Source organism: Dermacentor variabilis, chromosome 1 (assembly GCF_050947875.1).
Source record: "Dermacentor variabilis isolate Ectoservices chromosome 1, ASM5094787v1, whole genome shotgun sequence".
Classification (NCBI taxonomy): Eukaryota; Metazoa; Arthropoda; class Arachnida; order Ixodida; family Ixodidae; genus Dermacentor; species Dermacentor variabilis.
This window is the reverse complement of record NC_134568.1, coordinates 235,986,125-236,010,822: the sequence shown is the minus strand read 5'-3', so window position 1 is coordinate 236,010,822 and position 24,698 is coordinate 235,986,125. Positions and strand designations below refer to the sequence as shown.

The window sequence follows — 24,698 nt, the reverse complement described above, 5'->3', positions numbered from 1 at the left end:
GTGGGACAAATATACACCCCAAAGGGTGCAACTGTTTTTAGAGTGTACACTCTAAGAACAGTTTACACCCTTTGGCTTGCCCCTTCTGCCACACAAAAATAATCGTCATCTGCCTTGATGCGTTTCCTTTCTTTATCGCTGCGAGCCCAGAACTTTCCAGTAACGAATAGCATGCGCGTTATCAGCATAGAACAGTTTACACCCTTTGAAGTGCACCTTCTGATAACGCGCGTGCCGTTCGTCACAGGAAAGTTCCGGGCTTGCAGCGATAAAGAAAGGAAACGCATCAAGGCAGATGACGATTATTTTTGTGTGGCAGAAGGGGCAAGCCAAAGGGTGTAAACTGTTCTTAGAGTGTAGTGGATAATACATTAAATTGCCATTTTCTAGCGCTGATTAAATATAAGAGCCGCGATGAAAAGGCCATAGAGCGAGCCTCGATCTATCTTGCATTTTCTACATGAACTAAATTGAGCACTAGCGAGACATGTTCGTATGAAAGTTTTATTTACTTGCTATCAGGGGCACTTAAAGGTGAGGTCATCAGCGCTTTCTTCAGCCAATGCTTCAGCTTTCCTCGCTCGTCGTTGGTGTCGTCGTCGTCGAGGTTTGTCTGTTTGTCCCCTTCCGCCACATGTAGAGACCCCGTCGATTTCGCTGGCGGCCGCCATTTTGTTTGGTTGTTTGTGAGCTGCAGTGAACGCCGTGCTTTGCACCTAACTACAATTCTGCCCATATTCCTAAATCAATCTTTTGTGGGAGGTATGAAAAAAAAACTTCATTCAATTCCCGTTTGCAAGTGTGCTGTGTAGCGAATTCTATCTTCTAAATGAGATCGATAGCTCGTGACGGGATTTGTGAAGTGCCGTGAAAACGTTATTACTGTTGCTAGTACCAATCTTTCTGGTATATTTTGTTCATTAAAACTGGCAAATCAAGGATATTAGCTTCCAGTTAACCTGTGAAGGTAACCATAAAGAGCCAACATCTTTGTAAAACTGTTGCTCGGTGACTACCCGAAGAAGTACGCAATACCTGAACTTGATTCATGATTGTACTGCTCATATGCGTTGTCGACCATTTTGTAATAGGAATAGCATGTGTGTAGTGGACTTGCTAATTTCATCACTGTCATCGAAATGTGATGAACTTGGCATATATTTGTGCATTTGACGGTACGACTGCATGTATGAGCCGCAGAGTGAAATAGCCAAATTTGACGGTGAAGTAATAGATACGTGTCAAAGTTCGCTTGCTTGCGCTGCTAGTAATATACAATTTCACTGCTAGCAGTGGTGTCCCTTCATGTCATATGACTTATCATAGTATGTGAAACGCTTTGTTCCATCAAGTGACTTAGCGCGTCTTTTTTCCCCTCTAAATTGCGATGCTTTCTTAACCAGTCTCAAAAGCACGTGTTCAAACATCATTCGTGGTGGTGACCAGTGAGCTGCTTTTTAGTGAAAATGCTTTTTGAGCTTACCTCCAGCACACAAAGTAGAAGTCCATACATGCAAAAAAAAGAAAAAAAAGCATTGTTCATTGAATACTGAAGTAAAAATATGAAAAACTGTCTAATGGGACGCCCACAATATGTTCAAAAACTTTTGATATGTGACTGCTTGGTAAAGTAGTTGCTGCAGAAATACTTGCTCCTAAACCTTGCCAATCACACTACTTGCAACTGAACTATTAATAGCAGTATGCTATTTATACAGCAGCTAATGCATCAGCCAAACACTGCACTTAAAAAAAATCTGAAAATTATTTTTTTTTCACCGAAATGCAAGGGCACTAATAGAGCTTGTACCCTTTTTTAAGACTAGTCAGGCTTATAATTACTTTTGTGCTCTATCTGCAGTAGTGTCCTCCAGTGTGTGATTGACAGTGACTTGATATCATATTTGTGACAGTGCACCAACTCCTACCATAACTGTGTTTTGCTTTGTGGCAGGATGCAAGATATCAAATCATTAGTCCATTAGTTTATTATTGAGATGTCTGCAGGCTGTTAATAAGGTTGCTACATAATAAGCTTAAAGGGCACTGACAAGCAATGCTCGTGGTACTTTTTTTTTCGTCCGTGGAATGCACTGATTTTGTCCAGGGTGACCAGTCTTTCAGCATTTGTGCTATAGAACAATTTCTCATTACAAATTCTTGGATGTCTGCTTACCATATGCCAAAAACAGTGGTAAGTTAGTGTGATGGCAATTATACGACTGAGCGTAAAAAAAAAGAAAGTGTGGCCCCAGCCATGAAAAACTGATAATTTATTTGATGAAGGCGATCCTCGTGTGCTTTCAGAACTTACATACTTAACAGTGCGGTTTGGGCAGCATTTTGTATCTCGCAGGCAGGCTACAGCGCTTAAGTACAACACCAGGCATTTAGGGATGCCAATGTTCTGCCATTCCACTTGTTGCCGTGAACACAGTACTGGTTATAAATGTGAATGTTCCTTACATCTTATTAGGTGTATAAGATATAACAAATGGTTCTTTAAACTAAGTTCGGTGCAGTTTAGTAGGGCTAACCTAAGTGCTCCAATTTTTGTGATCCCATGAGTGGGCTGTATCTATAGTACCAGTTTCACCGTATAGTGTCACGGCATGCAGTTTAGTGCAACATGGTGTCAGTTTAAAATTATAATTATTCTTTAAACCACTAACATTCTCATACCTGCCAACTTTTATGATTTTGTTGTGAAACGCCCGATTTTTAGAGCTTCTTTATGATTGCTGTATTGACACCAATAATTTTTGATTTGCATTCCATTCAGGACAATACAGGACAGTCCCCAGCCGAGTTACTAGCATGTCTTCTTTTTACCTGCTGGCATATATGAACCTACCCACATCAGTACCACTCACTCATTGAGTCAGTGCATAAGGGCAACTGAATTTTTAGGTGCCACCATGTGAATGTTTGTGAATAAGTGTTTGTTTTTGTCTGTAGTACAGACCATGAAAAGTGCCTGTGGACAGTGCCCCTGCAGAACAAACTCCATTTTTTTAATAAGCAGACAGTACCATGAGTAATAAAACTATGTTTTATATTTTTTGCCATATTGCAGTATTTTTTTGCTTCAGCTGTAGTATTTCTAACTGAAAATGTTGGCAGGTCTACATCCTGTTTGAGTCTAGTGATATAAAGCAAATTTTCAGTGCCACCATAATCTGCTGGCACAGTTTGGTCAGTTATTCATTCCTTTAATATATAGGTTTGTGTTCATGCACTATGCTCACTATGTGCCTTTAGCACATTTTGCAGTTGCTCTTGTGAGCATATTGCTGTAAAAAGAACACTAGACTAACATAGTTTAGTGCAGTGGATAAGCCTAAATATGCGATAAGAATAAGCTCTCTCAGGAGCTAAGCCACATTTTACATTCTGGAGGATAAGTTGTGTGGTTTCCTATATATGCTGTGAAGGCAGTAGGTACATTTCTCACTATACTAGGTTTTCAAAAGGGCATTGCTTGATAGGCTTGTGTTTTCCTGTAGTTGTAAACATGTGGCATGCACCATGCACAATATTTTGAATGTGTATCAAGGCCCCTGAAGTGCAGTGTCACTTGTGTGTGGATGTGTGCACAAGCTAACACAGGTTGAGACTCTGGCCAAGGTAATCTTTAAGCTTGGATTTTTGTGGGAGCAGTTGCATGAATTTTGCCGTGGGGCTTGCTAGACTAGTTTAAGGAGATGCCTTGGATTGAACACTCATGCAGGATGTAATGCTCGTATAGCCCTTGGCGAATGAATGAATTCTAGGGTTTTGCATGCTAAAGCCATGATTTGATTATCAGGCATGCTGTAGTGGGGGACTGTGGGTTAACTTTGACGGCCAGGGGACCTTCAACGTGGCCCCATTGCACAGGACACGGGTGTTTTTGCATTTTGCTCCCGTCAAAATGCGGCTGCCGTGGCCTATAACCCTTGGTACTGAGCCAGTGATGGTAAAAATGATGCATGTTGAACGCAAACAAAGACAGGGTACCAAAAGGAGCACTTTTCATTGTGCTCTGTGCACCCCTTTAGTTGTGCTTGCTTTTACTGTTGTTCACATTTCAATGGGGGTGAAATGAAAAAAAATGCTCAATTTATACTGTTGGGTGCATTTTAAATAACCCCAGGTGGCCAAAATTAATTTCGAGTCCCCCACTAGTGTGCCTCATTATCATATTGTGGTTTGGCACGTAAAGCCCCAGTATTGAATTGCTGTCATTCGTAGCACATTCCAGTACATGTAGACAGACAACAGTAAGCGCAGTCACCTCAGTGGCTGTGGCAGTCTGCTAAGTAGCCAAATTCTGAGTGTTGTGGAAAACAAGAAAGCTTGTGTATTTAATTTATGTGCTCGTTTATGTGCTTATGTTTATGTATTCATGTTTACGTGCTCAGAGGAGGGGTGAAATCTAAAGCTACACGACAGTGCTCTTGCATTGTGCTTCCTTATTTGCACTCACTGTATATTCATTGTCATCATTGTTCACATGTTTGCTGTTCTTTTTCATCATCAGGGTGTGTATTTTTAGTTTACATTGGTGTTCATAGATTCTTCAGTCAAGATGCTGTTTTCAATAGTGAGAGACGATTTAGTTTCCAGTTTGACAGGAGGGTGTCAAGTTTTCATTATATGCTGATCTCTGATTGTCTTGTTTCTTGTTTGTGAAATCATGCAAGGACTTCCTTAGGGGCGACGCTTGGCGCCTTAATGATGCTGCCTGGCCTATCTTGTTTGAGGCATGAGTGAGCAGTTTTACCCGATATGCAGCTGTACATGACCTGTGTAATTGGGCAGCTGCCGTTGCCACCTGCGGGGTTGGGGGCATGTCATCTTTTGTCCCTCGTACTTGCATCAAGCTTGGGGTGCACATGTGTGGGAGTAAACAGCAGTGTGTTGCTTGTCATTTATTGAGTGTTGTCTTTTTGTCAAAGTCCATGCTTCTCAACCCTATAAATTTGAACTGGACACTGAAGCAGTCTCAACACCATGTTGTCCAGCTTTGGTTTTGTTTATTCTTGTCGCTTCAATTCTATACAAGGCTTCAAACATATTTTTTAGCTCTGCTGAAGAAAATGTGTATGCTATATTCTTGTGACTATAGTACCTATGCATGCACTCTGTGTGACTCATCGATCAAAATAAGTCTCTTCTTCAAATGTGTTCAACAGGTATCATGGCAGATGACCTTGACGTGGAGGCCTTGCTGGAGGCACCTTATCGAAAGGTGATTTTTCTTTCTGTTGCTTTATGTTTGGGAAAGCAGAAAAAGCCATATGTTTGAACGCTGATATGTTGCTAAAGCCTTTTAGATACTAAGTTTGTGCAGATAACATGTGTCTAATATTGTCAAGTTAAGGTTAACTGTCAGATCTTTGCAATTAGAGTACTCTTACAAATTTTAGTCCTTGTAAAGCATGACACTAGCTTATGCCAACATGTGTTGTCATAATTACCTAGTATGATACACATTCTTTGTCAGGCATTATTCTCGATGTTTGCTTTTGAAACTGCCACTGGGGCGTCGCCTCTACATAATGTGTCCGCTTTGTGTCTTATAGACCCCCCACACTAGACACCAGCACTTCTTCCCTAGCTACCATTGGGACACTGCAAGAAGGTAGTAACCTCTGAAGGGCATCATCACTTGACCTGTTCTTTTATTTTTTTATTATTCTTATTATTTTTATTATTTTACTTTGCTTTGATGTAAGAGCACATTTTAACTAATTTAGAATAAAAGTGCTTAGCATATTTTTGCTAATGCAAATGCATATGTAAAGTACTAATACTGATAGTAATGTCAGCATAATGCATATAACGTAATGTGCAGTTCATGTCTGGACAGGCCCAAGCCTTGTCCGTAGTCACTGTGAACTACTGCTATGCTACATTTTGTCATGATTTGACGCAAGGATCATTTCCTTGTTATCAGGCAGTGTGAGGCTTTTGGTGCGCCTGTTGCACAGCCGACGTCGACCAGGGTCACGCTTCTGAAATGGTGTACCATTCCTCTTGTCTCAGGGATGGCTGGGAAAAGATGGCTGCCGCCCCTCCCCCACGTTTGAAACTCTTCAGCGAAGCCATTTTCCTTGGAGGCTGATTTCTCGCAAAACAAAACGAAAGCATTTGTGAACAAAGACATTCGCGACTTTTTCTCCTTTGGAGACTTTTTTTTTTTCTCTTCTCTCCCTCTAGGTCATTTCAAGAACAGATTATTCTCTTTCTCTCTCTGTCTCTCTCTCTCTTTGTGTAAATGTGCTTGTACGTTTGTGGACTGATTGTATGTGTGTTTACGCAGATCTTGTAGGCTTGGCTCCCTTGTGCTGCAAGTTATTCTGTCATCTTGTGGACAGATGTTTTCTTAACAAAAGTACAGATTTGAAGCTAATGAAGCTATTGCTTGAGTGAGAAGGCTGTAGTTCAAGTATTGCAAAAAGTGTGCAGCAAAGGAAGTTCAATGCAAGTTTTACTGATTACCAAACCTTACCTTTTATTGTGGTGTTTAAAAAAGTTTCAAATGCATTCCCTTCACAAGCGTAGCACCGATTTCTGTTTTGCATAGCTTTGAAGGAAAAATGTGCATTTGTTTTAGGTGATGGTGCAGCACAGCAACATTTGTAGAGTAAAATTACTTTTGAGGCTATACAAGTATTTTATTCTTCATGAATGGAAGGTCTATATCAGATAAACCTTACTCAGTGTAAGCACTGGTATAGAACACTGTTCATTTGGTTTAGTGTGATCTACTTGCATGTCACACGCATATCAAATGTGAAGTAATATTAAAATAAAGCATTACCTAAATGTAATTGCAAGCTGGCGTAATGCACACTCAAGGTCTATTGCATTTTGCCTCATGGTGCACAGGACGTATTTGCATGTAGCTGAAAATATCCAGATAGTGTGGTTGGGCTGAATGCACGCATGAATGGGTGTGGATGGCATGAGTGTGTTTGGTCCCATCTTTTGCAGGTATTCCGGGATGATGTATCAGGTAATATTGAAATTGTAGTGTCTTTGTATTTTCGTTCATTTTTAAAGGTGGTACTGCATTATATTTTGTGATTCTTGAACATCTGATGCAGGGCTGAGCTGAATGGTGGCGCTGCAAGTTGGTTACAGTCGGTGATTGTGCCTTGTGATACTCTTTGCTGATTTCACCCCTTAGCCTCCCTTCTTACCTTAGCATTAAAAAAAAGCTTTTTTTACACGTAAGGATGGGGCTTGCCTACTTGTTGGCCTGTTCAAAAAAGGAAGCCGAATAGCTCCACCAGCTTCTGAGCATTGTCTCCATGCTTTAGACTGGTGGCAGGGTGCTCCTTTTCTTTGCCCCTTGTAAGATAGTTCTTGCTCATTTTGTGCTCTTCCCCCCTTTTTTGCCCTCACCCCTGCCCCTTCACTGTTGAACAACGTACACATCAACGGCCCTGACCAATCGACTTCTGGCCTGGCGGATACGGCGGGTGTCTTGGTGCTGCTTTTTTGATCCTCTCCGTGCTCACAAAATCTCAACAGGAGGAGGTGAATGGTGCAGGAAGCCTTCATCAAGCAAGTTCATCTGGAGAAGGCGCTAAGAGCTCAGCTGACAAGGAGAACAGGCAGTAAGTATTCTTTGTGGGCCTTGGCATAACATGCTACTGGCTTCCTTGCATATAGAGCATAGTTGCATACCACTGTCGACCAGTTGAGCCTTTAGGGTTGGTTTATTGACTGTTGGGATAATTGGGAGCTGCTATTTTTGGACATTGTGCAGAGACTGGCTCACCTTTGCAGGTAATTTAGGACCATAGATGGGAACTGCCACACTATATTTTGAAGGGGTATGGTGCATAAGGCCACAGCTCGTAATGAGTAATTGTTACTTTTGGCGCATGGCAAGCTGTGGTTGTCGTGCCAAACATCAAATGACATTTTTTCTTTTGCACAGCATAGAAAGTGGTAAACGTCCTGTCATCATTTTATTTAGATTTTCCACACTAAATGGTGATAAGTGTTCCTTGTGTGTAGAGAGCCTTCATTTGCACACTTGCTCTACCACTGTGGGCTAGCGTAAGAAGGCTCCCTACTTAGATCACTCCAAAATTAGAGTTTGTCTGCTTCAATCTGCTCCAGAATTAAATTTGTATCTGCTACAAAAATTGCTACAAAGTGACTGAACATTCCCACTGTTGCAAGACTTGCATTGTCCGTGCGGCTTCGGCAAGCTTACGTTTGGGCTTCTTGAATTCAGCGTGGGTCAGCAGCCTCTTGTAGTGGAGCATTTTGGGGAGGAGTTTTGGTGGCCACTCAGCGAGAATCATTTCAGCATAAGATGCTGACAAAGCATGCTGAGCTGGTGGGAATCTAGCGACTAGGTAAGCACATTTTCTTAGACGGTGATAGGAAACCGAAATGAAATAGAGCTGGTGGGCAACACGAAAACATGATGCCAGGATGCCGCCAGAGCGAAACATAGCGCTCACTTTGCACCACCTGAAGCAGGGAACACAAGTGCATTTGGGTTATAGCCTATTAAATGTGTGCAGTGTCCTTGCTACGTCACGTGCTGTGAAACAGGTGAAGATGCTTATTACAATGGGTTAGTGGTGATAGCTGTGAATGGTGACGAGTGACCCGCAAGGAGATTTGCTGGTACCAAAATAGGAAACGGCGCGTGGCGGCATTTTCATGTTACATGAAAGGGGAGCACTGCAGGGAAGCTGCTGTTGCAGGCTCTTACTGTTCGCGATCATTACTGCCTTGCACCTTTTCTTGTTTGCATGGGATCTAGCGGGCGGAAAACATGTCATACAATTGTAGTTTGGCGATATATTGAATGTTCATGCTGAGAGGTTGTGTTTTTTGGGAACATATTAACCGGTAAACGTGAAGCGTAACTGTATTGGGTCATTTTTGCGTTGTTGATTGCAAACGTAGGCACCAGGAAATCGTATGAAACGGGATCGTATCAAAGAGGTTCTGCTGTACATTATGAATGCTTTGTCTCCAAATAAACTTGGGAGGTATATTTTGGTTTATACAGCAGCCACAACATTTTTTAAACGTAACGTCTTGACTGTTTTTTGTTGTCTGCAGTGGCAGCAGCAGCAAGAAAAGGCGCAGTCGGAGCCGCAGCAGGAGCCGAGGTCATGGACGTCACAGGAGCCGAAGCCGTGGCAGGGAGAAGCGCCGTTCCCGGTCCCGGTCCCGAGAGCGAAGACGGCGGCGTTCGCGCAGTCCTGGACGTCGACGAGGACCACCCCTGCCTCCCCGGCCACGGAGCCGGTAAGCATTTGGTTATTTTTTGTACCGGTTAAATGAATGAGATCTGACGTCCGCCCGTGTGGGCATTTAATTTTTTCTTTTTCTTGAAAACAAAATCGTGCTTTCAAGCACCCGGATACCTTGCCTATTGCTGTTTACAAGGACTTTGTGCCATCTGACTGAGTTTGGGCCAAATAGGGCCTAACTGAGTGCGCTGCTAAGGGAAGTTGAGGGCGGCAGAAAACTAGGTGGGGTGTTTAAATTAGGAAATTTGCAGGCACAACTTGGAATCAGCTAGCGCGGGACAAGGGTAGTTGGAGATTGCAGGAAGAGGCCTTTGTCCTGTAATGGACATAAAAATATGCTGATGATGATAAGCATCCTGATGTCATTGCGAAATGGAAATTGGAGCGTCCACACGTTTTACGTCATACACCCACGTGATTATCCCCGTTACATTCTTCACATGATTTGCAGATCAGCTAAAGACATCAGAATGTGTCATTAAAGGAACAAAGGCAAATGCGAATGGTTTGTTTGGTCGATCACGCAAGTCACTTTTTTTTACTACCGAGTAAACGTGTGTATCCACGATAGTGGACATTGGGGCTCTTAAAGTAGTGCCTCTGAATTTGATTTTGGTATGTATAGCTGACTGGCTGCTTAGTTTGCTGCTAAAGGGGGACACAGGCTGTGGTGACGATGACTTTCCAGAGGCCCCCCCCCCCCCCCCCAAAAAAAAAAACAAAAAAAAAAACAAAGAAGCCGATTCCAAGTACACTAATCCAAACGTTGAAAGCCCTACATTTATTTATAATCGGCATCAGGAACACTACAGGCTGCCATAACCCTGGCTGCTCCAAAAAGACTCAACAGCAACAATGCATTAAACGTGGCGTGTTGTGCATCTCTGCATTCAGATTGATTGTTGTTCTTTACGAAAATTAAATTGAAAGGATGACAATAATGATAATAAAAACGTAAGCCCCACCATGTTTTAAAGCTGTTTTATCTAAAGTAACAAAAGATAGAATATTTATATAAAACTGCGGAAAAGATGGCAATTTGTGTGCAGCAAAATTATTCGATTTTCTTCTGATCTACTTATTTAGAGTCCCAGTGTCCACTTGGATGTACATTAGTTTCTGTTTGAACCAGAAGCACATAAAAACATTGCTTCATAAACAGTTTGAGTCCCTGCAATGAATTCTCATGACACAAACTCACTCTTTGTTAGCATCAACATTATGGAAAGTCCACTGTTAAAAGAACACCTAACAAGTAATAAACACAATGTAACTGGTAACGGCGTAAACTCTTTCCCAACCGTGGGAAAAATGCCTGTATTTTTGTAGGTTACACTAGATTTTTTTTCCCCGAAGAAACTATTGCACTTAGTTTTATGCAATACACGAAAGCAAAGCAGAATGAATCCGCTCTTCAGGCATACAACTTCTATTAACAAGATTTATGTAATAAAGAAATATAAATTACCGAGAAATGCTAAAAAAGTTTTAATATGTACGAAAATGTTTTCCTACGTAATAGCCACTATATGCAAAGAAATCAAACTTTTTCCTTGAAAACCTCTTGCAGTACTAGATTTTAACTGGAAGCCCTACAGTCTGGCATGCCATGCAGCAAAGCAGTTCCTCAATCTGAAACATAGAAGAACGTGGCAAGTCTTGCAGCTTTGCTGCTGTAGCATTTCTTGCAGTTTCGGTAAATCTCTATGTTAGCTGCCTAGTGCTGAGTGGCTTCACTTGGTGGAGAATCACGAACTAGCATTGCATCCTCAAGTTCCGGGTTCATTTATGTTGTTGTCCTCAAAACAAAGTAGATGAAAAGGCAGCATCCTTCGACTCGCTGTTGCCTGAGCTGTCGATAAAATCAGCCACAAAAGCACTGGAGTCGTGAGATCTACAATGTTTTGGAATGCGCTTGCTGCTTCCGGAGGCAGATGTTTTCACTGTCAACTCTGATGAGCTTGCGCACAACTTTGGAACTAATTCCATAGATGCGCCAGTGGCGTTGTGGTGGGAAAGTTAAAAGGATCACGCTACTTCTGCTTATTGTGGGACTTTAAGTACAGGTGCCCTGACTTACTAGTAGCAAAGCTGCTATCATTGCCTCCAAGAGGCTTATCAATCGAAGACTTTAGCTACAAAAACAGGCCAGAGGTCACTGTGTTTACAGTGGAACGTATGCGTACGTAGCTGGTGGAACCACAGCATAAGTATGCACTAAAAGGTAGTACAGTCAAGGCTTGTTACAACAACTTGCAATTCAACTAGAATGATCTGTTACATTCAAAGTCCAAAATCAGGCACGCTTGCCCAATCGCGGAGACCGTGTGTGTGGGTGCGCGCATAAAGCTTTTTAAAGTGGAGCTGTCTTTGCTTCTTCTCTCCACTTTAACGATGCTGGCTGCTGCTTCTTGCTGTGTTGATGATTATGCGACACCTTGTGCCACTGGGCATTTTTCCTAATAGGCAAGCAGAACAAGAGGCAAGAAGTGAAGAATTTAGCAAGAAAAGCAGAGTGTGGAGAAAGAAGTAAAGGGAACAAATTTGTACCAGAGTGCAGGCATGGAGTGAGGAGTGTTGCACTACATAGAAACACAGAAGTGGAGTGAAGACATTTCAGTAAATGTGAAAGAAAGCTTTGTTTTTCACTTATTCACGTTTATGCGTGGGATCCACCAATTCTTTCCCAAAATTTTCACGCTCTAATGTGGAAGTGCAGGTGTTACACATAAGTAAATACGATACATTTTTATATTGAAGTTTCCCTGCCCCTGCATTGCCTGAACCGTACATGGACGTTATTGACTCGCATTCCATTCATGTATTGCATGAAACCCTGGCAGTTTTTATCATTATGCAACCTAAGGTACGGCTCAAGGTACAAGCCGCCACTGCGGATGGCTTCATCTTTGTACAGTGTGCTTCCGGTGTATTAGACTGGTTGCTCCAGTACCGTGGTTACGGTCCAGTGACAACAAATAAGGCAACAGATAAAAGATTAACAAGGCTTCCCAAGGTCATCACATTATTTGGAGACCACATGTTTTTCAAAGCAGATACACATTTATAGTCGAACCTCAATATGATTAACAGGGGTACAGTCTACTCCTGTTAATTTGACCCTTGCGGGACAACAAGATTTTTTCGAATTGTCCGATTGAATTAACAAAAACGAGGCAAAATGAACTACAGTCGAACTCACTTATAACAATGTCATTATAACAATATAACAATAACGGTTTTAACGATATATCGGTTTTAACAATGAGAAGCTGCTACACCGTCAACATTTGTATGTTTTCCATGATGAAATAACCCGCTTACTACAATGCCCAGATGCCGCATTATCGGCTATAATGATGAAGTCTGGCTGCTGGGTGTCAGAGCCGAAAGGTAGTGAAATGCGAAATTCTTGAAGTGAAAAAAAGAAAACAAGAAATTTGAGCCGCTGCACGATGGGCTGCTGCTTCAACAGGTGCCGCATGCTCATTTTCCAGCATGTTTTTCAACCATCTCCGTGCGCTTCTCTCCCGTCGCCCTTCCACCCCTCCGAACACGAATGGACTGTGTCCATAGCTCTAAGCCGCCTCACCCTCCGAAACATGAATGCACCGCGCCAACTGCGCTGCTCTCAGATTGCTTGCATGTTGTTCGCTGGCTCCTCATTCAGCGCAGTTCTGCAAACAGCTTAATTGCTCGCTTTCGTCTTTGTTGGTTACGTCGAAATCGTTCCTAGCCACGTGGTTTCTCAGCCTCATTTGATGAACAGTTGGTTTGGCTCGCCGCCGAAACGGAAGATGGCTGATGCGCCCGCTGATCATCGGCAATGCGCGACATTGCCTGTGAAAAGAAAGCGCACGGCTGTAGATTTGGAAACTAAGTGCTTCTAATTGAGGCGATAGTCTCGAACGTGCTCGCATCAGATAGCGATGGCGACGCCGGGAGCGATGACGCGGTAGGGCAAGCTCCCTGCGTTGTTCTTAGAGGAGGCCCAGCAGATGATTCAGTCTCTCTGGGGCTTCGTTGTCCTGTGGAACCATCCGCTGCACTATGTGGAGCATCTAGAAGCCTTGCAGAATGATGTCGAAAAGCTTCACGTAAAGCATGCCAGGCTGACGGACCCCGGGTTTTCTCGTGCAAGCTAGTGAGAAGTACATGGCGAGATGCTTGTGGCGATCTCGCCTCAGCGTTTCTTCTATATTTCTCAAGCTGACAGGCTGCCGCGGCAGCCTTCTCACAATTTTTAGAAGGCCCCTTTGAGGCCACTAAAGCGATGCCTCGGCGGTGCTCGCATATCGCTTGCCACCCGTGACACCTCTTTGCAGTTGTTATAGCAGTGCCATTCTTTAACTCCAACAGCCGCGGCTTGTTGCACGTGATCGGAGCGCCCAGGAAGCAGTTAAACGAGGGAACACAATCAGCAGCCGGATGTAGGAAGATGGTGGGGAGGAGCACTGGCCTCCCCGCCATTATAGTTTTCACACATCAGGTCTGCCATCCCCCTATTTTGTTTTTTTTTTTCATGCAACCGGGTTATAACAATTATCGGTTATAACAATGGGATTGTCATGGCACTTGAATATTGTCATAAGTGGGTTCGACTGTGTTTCACTTCTGTTTTATTGCCTGAAGTAGCTTGTAGTGTCTTTTTTGCCTCTTGCTCTTCGAGTGAGACTCAACCACCATGTGTCAAAAAGCACCAGCATATTTAAACGCTTCTCCACCGTTGGACTGAAAAAAAAAAAGTTTCACAGCGTTTAGCCCAGCCTCACCATCAGCTTCACTCAGTGGCTCCAGTGGGTTGTCGTCAGTAACGTCGTCAGAGTTGCTCTCGTTGTTGATCAGTGTCCCATAAACCTTAAAGCTGCCGTTGGTGCTCACAAAATCCTGAAAAAAGACATTGGGACATAGCGCAAGTCGTCGTCACCACTGCACGACAGGTTTCTGCTGTCCTTTGCAAAAAAACAGGCTCCACGCTTAAGGAGGCAGTAAGCACTCTCTGTTGAATTTCTTGTGTTTTCAAGCTTTTAGTAACTGCTGCGTGCATGAGGGGGCACCACGGGGGGTTGAATTAATCAATGTGGCATGCTTTCGCGTTAGTACTTAATAAGTTCTCCTTCCATAGCCAATGTAATGTTTCTTGCTGGGACCTTTTAAGGCATTCGAGTTAAGTAAAATGTCAAATTTATCAAGGTTGAATTAATAGGAGTTAACTTTATAAGGAATGATCAGATATAAAAGAGTAAATATTATATTTTAATGAGTATTTATACTGCTAAACAAAGCAATAAAAGCAAAATTTGTGACTATATTGGCCCTGGTGAATCAAATTTTGTGCACATGGCTCAAAATGGGTCAAATACAGGCACCAATGCATTTTTCAATCGCCTGATTTTTGGAGCTGTGCGATTATTCAGTCTTCCTGCCGAGCTGCCACCTACGGCTAGAGCTCATGTATAGTCGAACCCACTTATAATGATCCCAGATATAACAATCTATCAGTTATAATGACCACATTTCGATGCACTTATGATTTTCTGACCCTGCCTATTGAAACTGCTTCCAGGTATAACAAACTTTCTTTAAATCACCGTACTGTTACAACGAATGTTTCGAACCCAGCGATGGTAAAAAGAGGCCGCATGTGAAGTACGAAAGCATAAAAGCGCGACCAAACTGGGTGCATGGCAGTGTACAGTTTGGTCTGCGACGATGATGCAGCCTTCGAGATGAGTGACTGACTGCCGCACGTGGGTTTTGGAAGCCGCGAAGAAGGGCACTCACCTTTAGGCACTCCTCATGGGAGGAGGAGGAGGCAGACAGCATAAACAGCATGATGCGTGCGCCGGTGTGATATTGGATGCCACGACGACAGCACTCTTATTTCTGTGCAATTGTCGTTGCGGCACCACGTGCATTATGCCTATTTCAATGATTAGGAACAATCATCTATGTTCTTCCACTATAGGAACAATGACAGTTCAAGTATTCCTGTCGTTGCTGTTGATATTCACGTGGCCCTCAATGTTACAAAGGATCTGCAGTTACTATGCCGTCATAAAGAATCATGGTTCGGTGACGCCTCATTTACGCATTGCTAGTTGCTGATAACGGTTTGCAGTGACATTCGACCTTTCGAATATTGAATTTTTGTTTTTTTTGCCCGAAGCAACATAGACAACATTATTTAACGGTTCTTGTGTGGCTGATGCGCAGTCGTAATGCCGAGACCACGATGCCCAAGACTTACGCAGAATGGTGGCATGCTGCAGTATTTTCTGAAGTTAACATTCTGGCCATCTAGAATGCTTCGATCTCATATGCAGAATATGGTCATGTCCCACTGATAGTGATCCCAGGTGGTCGAATCCCAGGTGGTCGAAATTTCCGGAGTTCTCCACTACGGCGTGCCTCATAAATCAAAAAGTGGTTTTGGCATGTAAAACTCCATAATTTATTTATATTTTAGTAGTGAAATGTATCACAAGCTCTCGAATAAAGAATGTTGGCTGCGCTTGCAGTTTCGAAATGGCAGGTGATCGCAACCGGGCGCTGTTTTGAAAGAGCTATGCGACACTGCATTCAGTTTTTTAGATGGATATATCTAACAGAAATTTGCAGCTAGATGCGGGAACAGACCGGGAACAAAAATGACACTGAAAATATGGTTTTTGGACCAAAGTGCTGCCGAGGTGTAACTACTGATGCCAGCTTTAGTGCAGTCCCCTTTTGAGCGTTTTCAAGGCCGAGTCTATATTGGGGCTGAGGTCTTACGGAGTCGCCATCTGTCGGAAGCGCCTCCCTTGCATTCTCTCAAAGTGAGGAAAGTTTTTTACTGTTGAAGTAATAATCTTGCGCAAACTGAAAGCACGGAATTGTTTACAGACGTTATCTCTTTACAGAATATGTACAGTGAATGGCACTGCGCGCAGTCGCCACGATCGAGTCTCCCGAACCAGCTTCTTGCGGGAAAAGCAGGCAGATGCTGAGAGTAAACTATGTGGCATATGTTCTTATAGTGGGCGGTCTGTATAACCAAATGGCACATAACAGAACGAAGCCTCAATGGATGCAGCAATCGCATGGGTTCGCGGCGACTGACTGCGCGTCTGCATACATGTCCGCACACAGTGTTTCGTTTTCACTGAGAGTGTTTTTGTACCGTGCTGTGAGCTTTAGGCTGCAGCATGTGAGCATTTGACAGTCCACAAGAAACCATTGTTGCGTGAGCGATATCAGAGCTGTTCAAAGACAATTTCATTTTAACAAAGGGCTTCGACGCCTACGGCGACTGTGATGTGCTGTCGCGATGATTCAATATTTTTTTTTTTCTTCTAAATTCTTGGACGTTTCATTATTATTTCTAACGTTGCGTCGCACTGTATGCAGTCAGCGGGCAATTTCGCGCTGCTTCTTTCTCGTAATCCAGTGCGTTAATTCATAACACAAACATGACCATATGCCATGCCTTTTTTTAATGTGCGTGTTACCGCTCCCTTACTGTTCAAGTGAACTTGCCAGTATTTAGCATCAACAAGTTCATAGACTAAACCATTATGACATTAGCCGAGCAGTGGGCCTGGGCGAGCGTCTCGGTGTACGTTTTTTGCTACTTACTGAATATCGCGCAGTCCCGGCGTTGTAGCAGAAATGTTCCTCACGTCTGTGCTTGCTGCATACCCGAGTTGTAGCCAATGGCTGTTTGCCGTTTCTAAGTTTCGTCAGCCAAGCTTCACGCAGCTCCTTGCCCTGCGGCTACGTGTGAATAAGGCTGACACTGGGCTCCGTTGCGTGCGTCCAGCACTGCAGCACCGAGCAGTAGCCTACCATGCTGCACGCCTCCAAAGGCAGCCACTACCTATTATAGTGATTTCAAATTTTGTGGAGCAGACACCCAAAGTGGTAAAGCCTCACCACCTAATCAGAACCGCGGCGCAGGTGGGACATTAAACTTTCGTTTTCAGCTCGCTTCGGCACTTCCGAAGCAGCCTCTGTGTCCACGTGATGCCTCATGCCACGTCACGCCGACGGTGGCGCCAGCTTTTCCAGTGGTGGAGCACGCACCCAATATATAACGAACTACTGATAGAACGACCACTTTTCATGGAGCTATTGAGTTCGCTATATATAGGTTTGACTGTATAACAGCCGCTAAAATTTTGAATACCACACAGCATGCCAATAAATTTTCCGGACGTATATGCATGCATTGCTTGCCACCATGACGACATGGCACCAAATTGTAACCTGATGAACCGCTGCTGTTTAGGCCTAGCGGCGCCTGGCAAAGCCACTGTTTAGGAGCTGCGTTTTGTGGCCAAGTTCCTGTGAAATGTAGTCATGATTGTACAAAAACTTAAAATCTGCAGAAAAAAGTAGCCATAAATGATGGTGACCATAAATGAGGCACCTTTGTTTCAGGAGTCGCAGCCGAGACAGGCGGAGACGGCGTTCTATTTCACCCAGGCGAAGGTGCGTTCACTCTTCTCTTCTCTCAGCAATGGATATACCGTATTTACTCGCATAATGATCGCACTTTCTTGTCAAAAAAATTCACGCAAAATCAGGGGTGCGATCATTACGAGAGTTAAATTTCCTGCGAAAAGAAAACAATGTTTTCGGCCCGCATTTGCTGCGGGACACCAAAACAAAGATGGCAGCCGGCGGAGCAAGCCGAACGCGCCGAACGCTTTTTTTTTTTTTTATTCTCGGGGGTACATTAGGTGCATTGAAACAGTTTCTTCCATATCAGTAATGAATAATATCGTTAATATCGGCAAGTTTGTGGCAATAACATAGCCATGTCCACTTTGAGGGGACAGAAACAAATGGGCGTGCTTAGCTGCCAGTGACATAGAAACACATGGCCGGCATGCTGCGGAAACTGCGGCATCTGTCTTCACTACTATCCTAATACGGCACGTTTCCACTAAGGGTGGGTGAATACCTTAGCTGTGTTTCAAGCGTCAGCGTATGAATAGGGCACACTTTTAACGTATCAGTGTAAACGTGGCTACTACTATCATTGCAGCTCGCGATTTGTTGCGTGCCCACGAGTGCAGATGAGAAGAATCGAAAGGCGCCTTTTTTGTTGTTGTTGACCACAACCATTATAAAGCCTACACATAATAAAGGCAAGTTTGGTTGCAGCTTTTTTTTAGTCATGGAAGTGTGGAAAGTGATGAAAGTAATGAAATGAGGGATCTACTTAAGATTGTTTGGTGCGTGCAGACCGCTTGATTTGTTTTGAAGAGTTGTTCGCATAGCATTCGACAGATGGTACGCGCGATCTATATTAGCTAGACTTAGCACACGACATATCGCTGCGGCAAGTTTGGGGTTCGATCATTACACGGGAAACAAAAAAGAAATCGAATTTTCACGACAAAATTTAGGGGTGCGATCATTGTGTGAGTAAATAAGGTAGCTGTGGTGCTGAAATGCAAGCTGCTCTAGTGGGTAGGGTCGTACGCACACCAGAGATATTGTCATCCATTATTTCCAGTGCCGTCTTCCTCATATTGTTGCCCTTGTAAGAGACCAACCACAGCTGTTTTGGAGTTGGCTCCAGCATTTGAAGCTGCAACGAATACTGGGAATCATTCCCAGGCAATTAATATGAGCATTGTACTCCTGCAGAAAGCTATGATATTCTTTTGTAGAATGGGTAATTTTGATTTCCTTGTGGAGATCATGTCTGGTATTAAAGCGTTGATGCTTACTGTAACAGTAGCAGACCAGAAAGCTCAACTGTAAGTAGTCATTATGAAGGTTGTTTTCCTTTCTTTTACAAGTGTCAAGCAGTTACATCAAGGATGCCACTGTTTCAGAATAGAATAGATGCTTGTAGGCTGCTTGGGGAAGGCATAGGATGTGTGCAAAGCCTGATGAATGCAGTCAAAAGCAACATACTTTGGGATTAACTGTAAAGGAAGGCGTTTTCCCTGGACATGCAGCTTCACACATCCAAACAGTTTTCGGCTGCCGCTTTTGTTGCATGTTGTGGTCTACAGTCCCTTGGTATTTCTCGATCGCACATTTGCATCTCTGTAAAAGTGGCTTGCACTCTGGGTTTTTGAGAGAGTGATGCAGCATCTTGTTCCCAGACACCAGATGCATCTGTTTGGCAAGCTTTGTTTGGTGTTTCAAACAGCTACAACCGTGGCATCTATAAATTTAAATGCTGGACAAAAGTGATTCAAGAATGCTTGAGAAATTTAGCACTGCTTCTGGCACACACATGGCATACTGTTTGGAAAGAAAGCTTCAAAGAATGCACATCCAGGGTGACAGCAAATGCAGCAGTGTGTGCAAAAGTGTGTGCTCTAAACGTCTATTCTGATTTTTATGAATGGCATCTTTGGAGGGTTGTTTTCGAGCACTCTAAAGCCAAATGAACAATACTCTTTGAATGGTCTAAAACGGGCGCTCTGGCTATTGGCGGCGAGGAGTTACGGAGTCGCCATCTATCGGAAGCGCCTCGCTGGCGTAGTATGAGGGATCACGTGGCGCACTCCTCATAGGTTTTGCTGTCAGCGCTCACTGAAAACACCACGCGCGAGCTCTCCCGGACATTTCTGTAAGTACTTTCGAAACGAGAGAAGTTTCTTACTGTCTAAATAATAATCTTGGGCAAACTGAAAGCACACAATCGTTTACAGACGCTATCTCTTTACCGAATACGTACAGTGAACGCCACTGCGCGCGGTCGCCGCGATGGAGTCTCCTGAACCGGCTTCTTGCATGAAAGGTAGGTAAACGCTGAGAGCAAACTATCTGAAATATGTTCTTATAGTGTTTGTATAACTAAATGGAGCGTAATAGAATGAAGCCTCATTGAAGCGATCGCGCAGATTCGCAGCGACCGACTGCGCGTCTGCATGCTTGTCCGTGCACTGTTTCGCTTTCTCCGCGCGCGTTTTCGCACCGTGCCATGAGCTTTAGGCCGCAGAATATGAGCATTTGACAGTATACAAGCAACCATTGTTGCGTGGGCGCTATCAGAGCTGTTCAAAAATAATTTCATTGTAGAGACTTCGACGCCTACGGGGACTGTGATGTGCCGTCGCAACGATTCAATCTTCTTTTTCTACTAAATTCTTTGACCTTTCAATACTATTTCTCGAGTTGCGTCGCACTGTATGTTTATCGGTGTTCTCAGCGTGCAATTCCCCGCTGCTCCTTTTTTGTAATACAGTGCATTAATTCATAACACAAACATGACCATATGCCATGCTTTTTTTAAGTGTGCTTCTTACCGCTGCCTTTCCACTCCACTGAACTTGCCAGTATCTATAGCATCGACAAGTTCATAGACCAAACTGTCATGACATTAGTCGGGCAGCGGACTCGGGCGAGCATCTCAGTGCGCGTTTTCAGGACATCGCAGACGGGGCGCCGTAGCAGAAATCTTCCTCGCGTCTGTGCTTGCTGCATACCCGAGTTGTAGCCGATGACTGTTTGCCGGTTTTATGTTTCGTGAGCCAAGCTTCACACAGCTTCTTGTCCTGCGGCTACGTGTGAATAAAGCTGACACCGTGCTCCGTTGCGTGCGTCCGGCATTGCGGCACCGAGCAGTAGCCTACCATGTTGTGCGCCTTCAAAGGCAGCCACTACCTATTGTAGTGCTTTCAAGCGTTGTAAAGGAGACACTCGAAGTGGGCAAATCTCGCCACTAAATGAGGACCGCAGCGTACGAGGGAATTTAAACTCTCGTTTTCAGCTCGCTTCGGCGCGCCCGATCGAAGCAGCCGACGCGGCCGCTATGTCCACGTGATCCCTCCTAGCACGTCACGCCGACAGTGGCGCCAGCATTTCCAGTGGTGGAGCTCGAGGCCAATATTCGGATGGTTCTTTCTGATGGCTCGATTCCAGATAAGAGTGTTGACAGGTGCTCCCAGTATTACCATCAGAGCAGCTGAGGAGACTGGTCACTTTTCAATCACATTATCCCGTCCTTTTCTGTGGTTGGGCAGGGGAAGACGACTTTTGCTCCTCTATGGGGACGACGATTATTGGTGATGATAATCATCGGCAGCGCCATGCTGCCTGTATCCATAGCTTGCTCCCCTTTCACTGCTCCAAAACGTAGCCAGCTGTTCAGCTGGCGCAAGATATCTCCTCCTTCGATTCAGAGTGCCTCCAGAATCAGTCCGCTTAGATTCGGATGATGACAGCGACCATCCGAAGGTGCCATAAAATTGAGCCAGTGGTTCAAAAAAGTCGCAGTTTCGCCCCAAAGGCGAAGCATTGATTGCGATAGCAAATTAGTAGATAGCTATACGAAGTAAGGATAGTAGTTTTATTGGCCATATAAACTTGGAAACATTTGCTTAGTATCATGTTTACTTGCATAAGGATCGCACCGCTGAATTTGTCACCAAAATTCAGTTTGTTTTTCTTTCCCGTGTAATGATCGCACCCTGAACTTGCCGCAGCGATATTTTGTGTGCCAAGTCTACCATTTCTGTAAATATCAACGTCTGATTCATCGCGAAACTATTTCAAGTAAAGTTTATAACGAGCTGCGGCAACCCTCAAGTGGCGAGCGAGCGCTCCAAATACCCCTCCTTGGCGCGAACGGCATTTCTCCACCGCTCGCCTGAGCGCCGACATTTTGGTCTTTTGTTCGTGCATTCTTGTGCTTTTTTTTTTCTCACCACCCGTGGCGGCGGCGGCAGCATGGGAGAGGCGTAGATCTCTCATGATTGGAGGGCTCGCGAGAGCTTTCAAGTTTCCCACGGCTGAGACTCGAAGCTGAGATTGGGCGAAGCGTGCACTCCTCAAGGACGCGGGGAGCCCGCCACTCCCATTGGCTGCTGCGTGCGATGACATAGTGGTCTCCTGCATAATGCATCTGGCTGTCGTCTGCATCGGTTCCTCCATCGCCAGTGCCCTTTGTGTGTTCCACTTGCCATCGTCTATCTTTGTAATCATTCGCATATTCTCCAAGTTTCTACCGTCTTTACGAGACGATTTTCAACCGTCTTTACGAGACCGTTGTTGCATTTTGCCTGCCGATTGTTGTGCGATCGGCCATGATGCGCCCAAAGAAACTCAAGACACTACATGCGTTTGGTGCAAGGAAGCGTTCTATGAAGCTCGCCCGCATGGCAAAGCTCGCCGCTCGCCTGTACGCCAACGATGATCGCACCAATGGTTCCTGTGAGGCAGCTTTTGCTTCATCTACGCAAGAGCGTGGTTGCGTTGACTCTTCTAACAACGTGGCTCCTGCTCCACAGGTGCAAGAATTTGTCGTGACGAGTGCGCCTGGTGTCCCGTGATCATCGACAGCGGTTTCCACATCCTCTCTTTCATCTGCCTCGGATAGTGCGATCGCGTCGTCCACTGTGCACTCGAAAACATGTTTCCTGATGTGTGAGGAGAAAGAGGCGGCGGATAAAAAACTCGCTGCTGTGCAATAAGACATGGCACTATGTCAGCGGCGGAGCGAAACTTTCAAGCAATGGAGCGCGATCCTGAAGCTGCCACTGCTACAAGGGAAGGCGAAAAATTTCTCCTTGTGCAAATAGATGCCCTAGGTGACTTGCTATCCGGGACCTCGTGCCAGCGGTGCTTCACAACTGGGATGAAGGTTCAAGGAGGCACCCAACTTGAACTTGCAACAAAGCTTGAGCTGCTATGTTTACATTGTGGAGTAGTTGCAAGCTTGTGGAGTTCTGCTTGTCAGGGTGACTCAATGGCCTTTGACGTGAATATAAGAGCCATTGTGGCAACAAAACAGATAGCAAAGGGACGACAGCCCTCAATGACTTTTGGGCAGCGATGAACATGTCCCATCGTGGCCTGCATCATAATACTTTTCAGAAGCACTTGAAGAAATTCAGGGAACTGCAGACACAGTGCATAGACAAGTTCTATGCAGAATCTGCTTCTGCTGTGAAAACCACCTACAAGGAAATGGATCCATACTTCAGCAGAGATACAGTGCAGTCCACTTATAACGATATTGAGAAAGACGAAAAATATGATCGTTATAACCGATGATCGCTATATCTGGACTGCAGTTACTTAAAAAAATATAATAAAAAAACGCGGAACACACCTTTGCAGCTCCGAACTCGAATTCACTACTTGCTCTAAAGAATAGATGATGTAGAAAGTAGGCTGTGAAAAACAAACTTATTTCTAGCGCCAATGACCGTGTTATGGGTTAGGCACGCTGAAATAGTCTGAAATCTGCACTTGCTTTTGCGGCAGCTTCAGCTTCACAACCGCGGTGTGCATGGATTCCAGCGGCTGCACGAACACTGGCGGCAATCCTTTAGCATGCACAAAATTAATTAAGGAGTCGATCGACGACAGTGCACTTTGCGTGGACATCGAGGTCGAGGTCAAGGAGCCACTGTCAATCTCGTTGTCACTGTCGCTGCTGCCGTCGCCATCGTCGCATAAGTTTGCCGTCTGTCGAGACAGCAGATCTTCGGCGATCGCCTCGTCAGTGACCTCATCGCAGAACGAGGCACCACTGTCTGCAGTCAAAAACTCCTCCTTCGACGCACCACCTGTTTCACCAGTAGGAACGAGCTCCCAGAGCTCGGTTATGTCAGCGGCTTCCACCGTGTTGGTCTCAGTGGGTTGGGGAAGTTCGTCCTTATGCACAAAGCCCGCCTTTTTAAAGCAATTGGTGATGAACCACTGGTAAAGCGCCTCCTCAACATCGTCGTACAAAGGGTCTCTAACCCTTTTCCGCTGATCGGCATGACCGCTGATAGCTCCTGCCTTCACAATCGCGGTGCTCCCGGTTTTCAAGATGGTTGATATCGTTAACTGGGCGAGCTCATACTTCTTCACAAGGGCGCTCACCTTGAAGCCGCATTGAGAGTCCTGTAAAATATCCATCTTTGTGTCAAGCGACACAGCTTTGCGCTTTGTCGGTGGCGTCAGCCTACTATCGCTAGAGAAAGATGCGCGGGGCGGGCGCCATCGCGCTGCTTTGCTTGTCACTTTTTTTTTTCTTTCTCTTTCGGAGCGACTGTGGCCGACGCGCATAAAGCAGCTAGCGCCATCTTGTGGCGCGCTGCGCCTACTCAGGTACTCTCAGGTGCACGGTCGAGGCGGGATGTGCTGCGCGGTAATGGCGGCAGATACGAACTTGCGGAGGTAAACATCGCCTCGTCTCAACATCGTTCGTTTCAGGGAACTAAGCAATGCAAATGTTAGACTTATTTGGCACGGAAAACGCCGTCCAGACGGCAAAATTTTGATCGTTATATCCAATACACGGCGAATAACCTATCGTTATAAATGGTTTTTTTCCCCATAGACCTAATGCATAAACTGACACTGTCATGTCGACCCATCGTTATATGTGGTATCGTTATAAGTGGACTGCACTGTATCACAGTAAACTTTGATGGAACATGGCACAAGCGTGGCCACACGCCCCATATTGGAGTT

At 44.6% G+C, this 24,698-nt stretch overlaps 1 protein-coding gene and 1 pseudogene across 2 annotated transcripts in view; both read left to right on the top strand.

The window, feature by feature from the left end:
* Positions 1-630: 630 nt before the first annotated feature.
* Caper (RNA-binding protein 39-like protein Caper) overlaps positions 631-24,698 on the top strand; it is an 86,547-nt gene continuing 62,479 nt past the window's right edge. The window contains exons 1-5 of one of the 2 annotated variants that reach the window (XM_075671598.1): positions 631-762; positions 5,178-5,233; positions 7,525-7,610; positions 9,085-9,273; positions 17,700-17,750. In XM_075671598.1, coding sequence (XP_075527713.1) covers positions 5,183-5,233; positions 7,525-7,610; positions 9,085-9,273; positions 17,700-17,750 — 377 coding nt within the window. In that variant the 5' untranslated portion in view covers positions 631-762; positions 5,178-5,182. The remainder of the gene's footprint in view (positions 763-5,177; positions 5,234-7,524; positions 7,611-9,084; positions 9,274-17,699; positions 17,751-24,698) is intronic. The other variant, XM_075671604.1, reaches the window with a different exon arrangement.
* On the top strand, positions 20,036-24,670 carry LOC142559919 (uncharacterized; annotated as a pseudogene).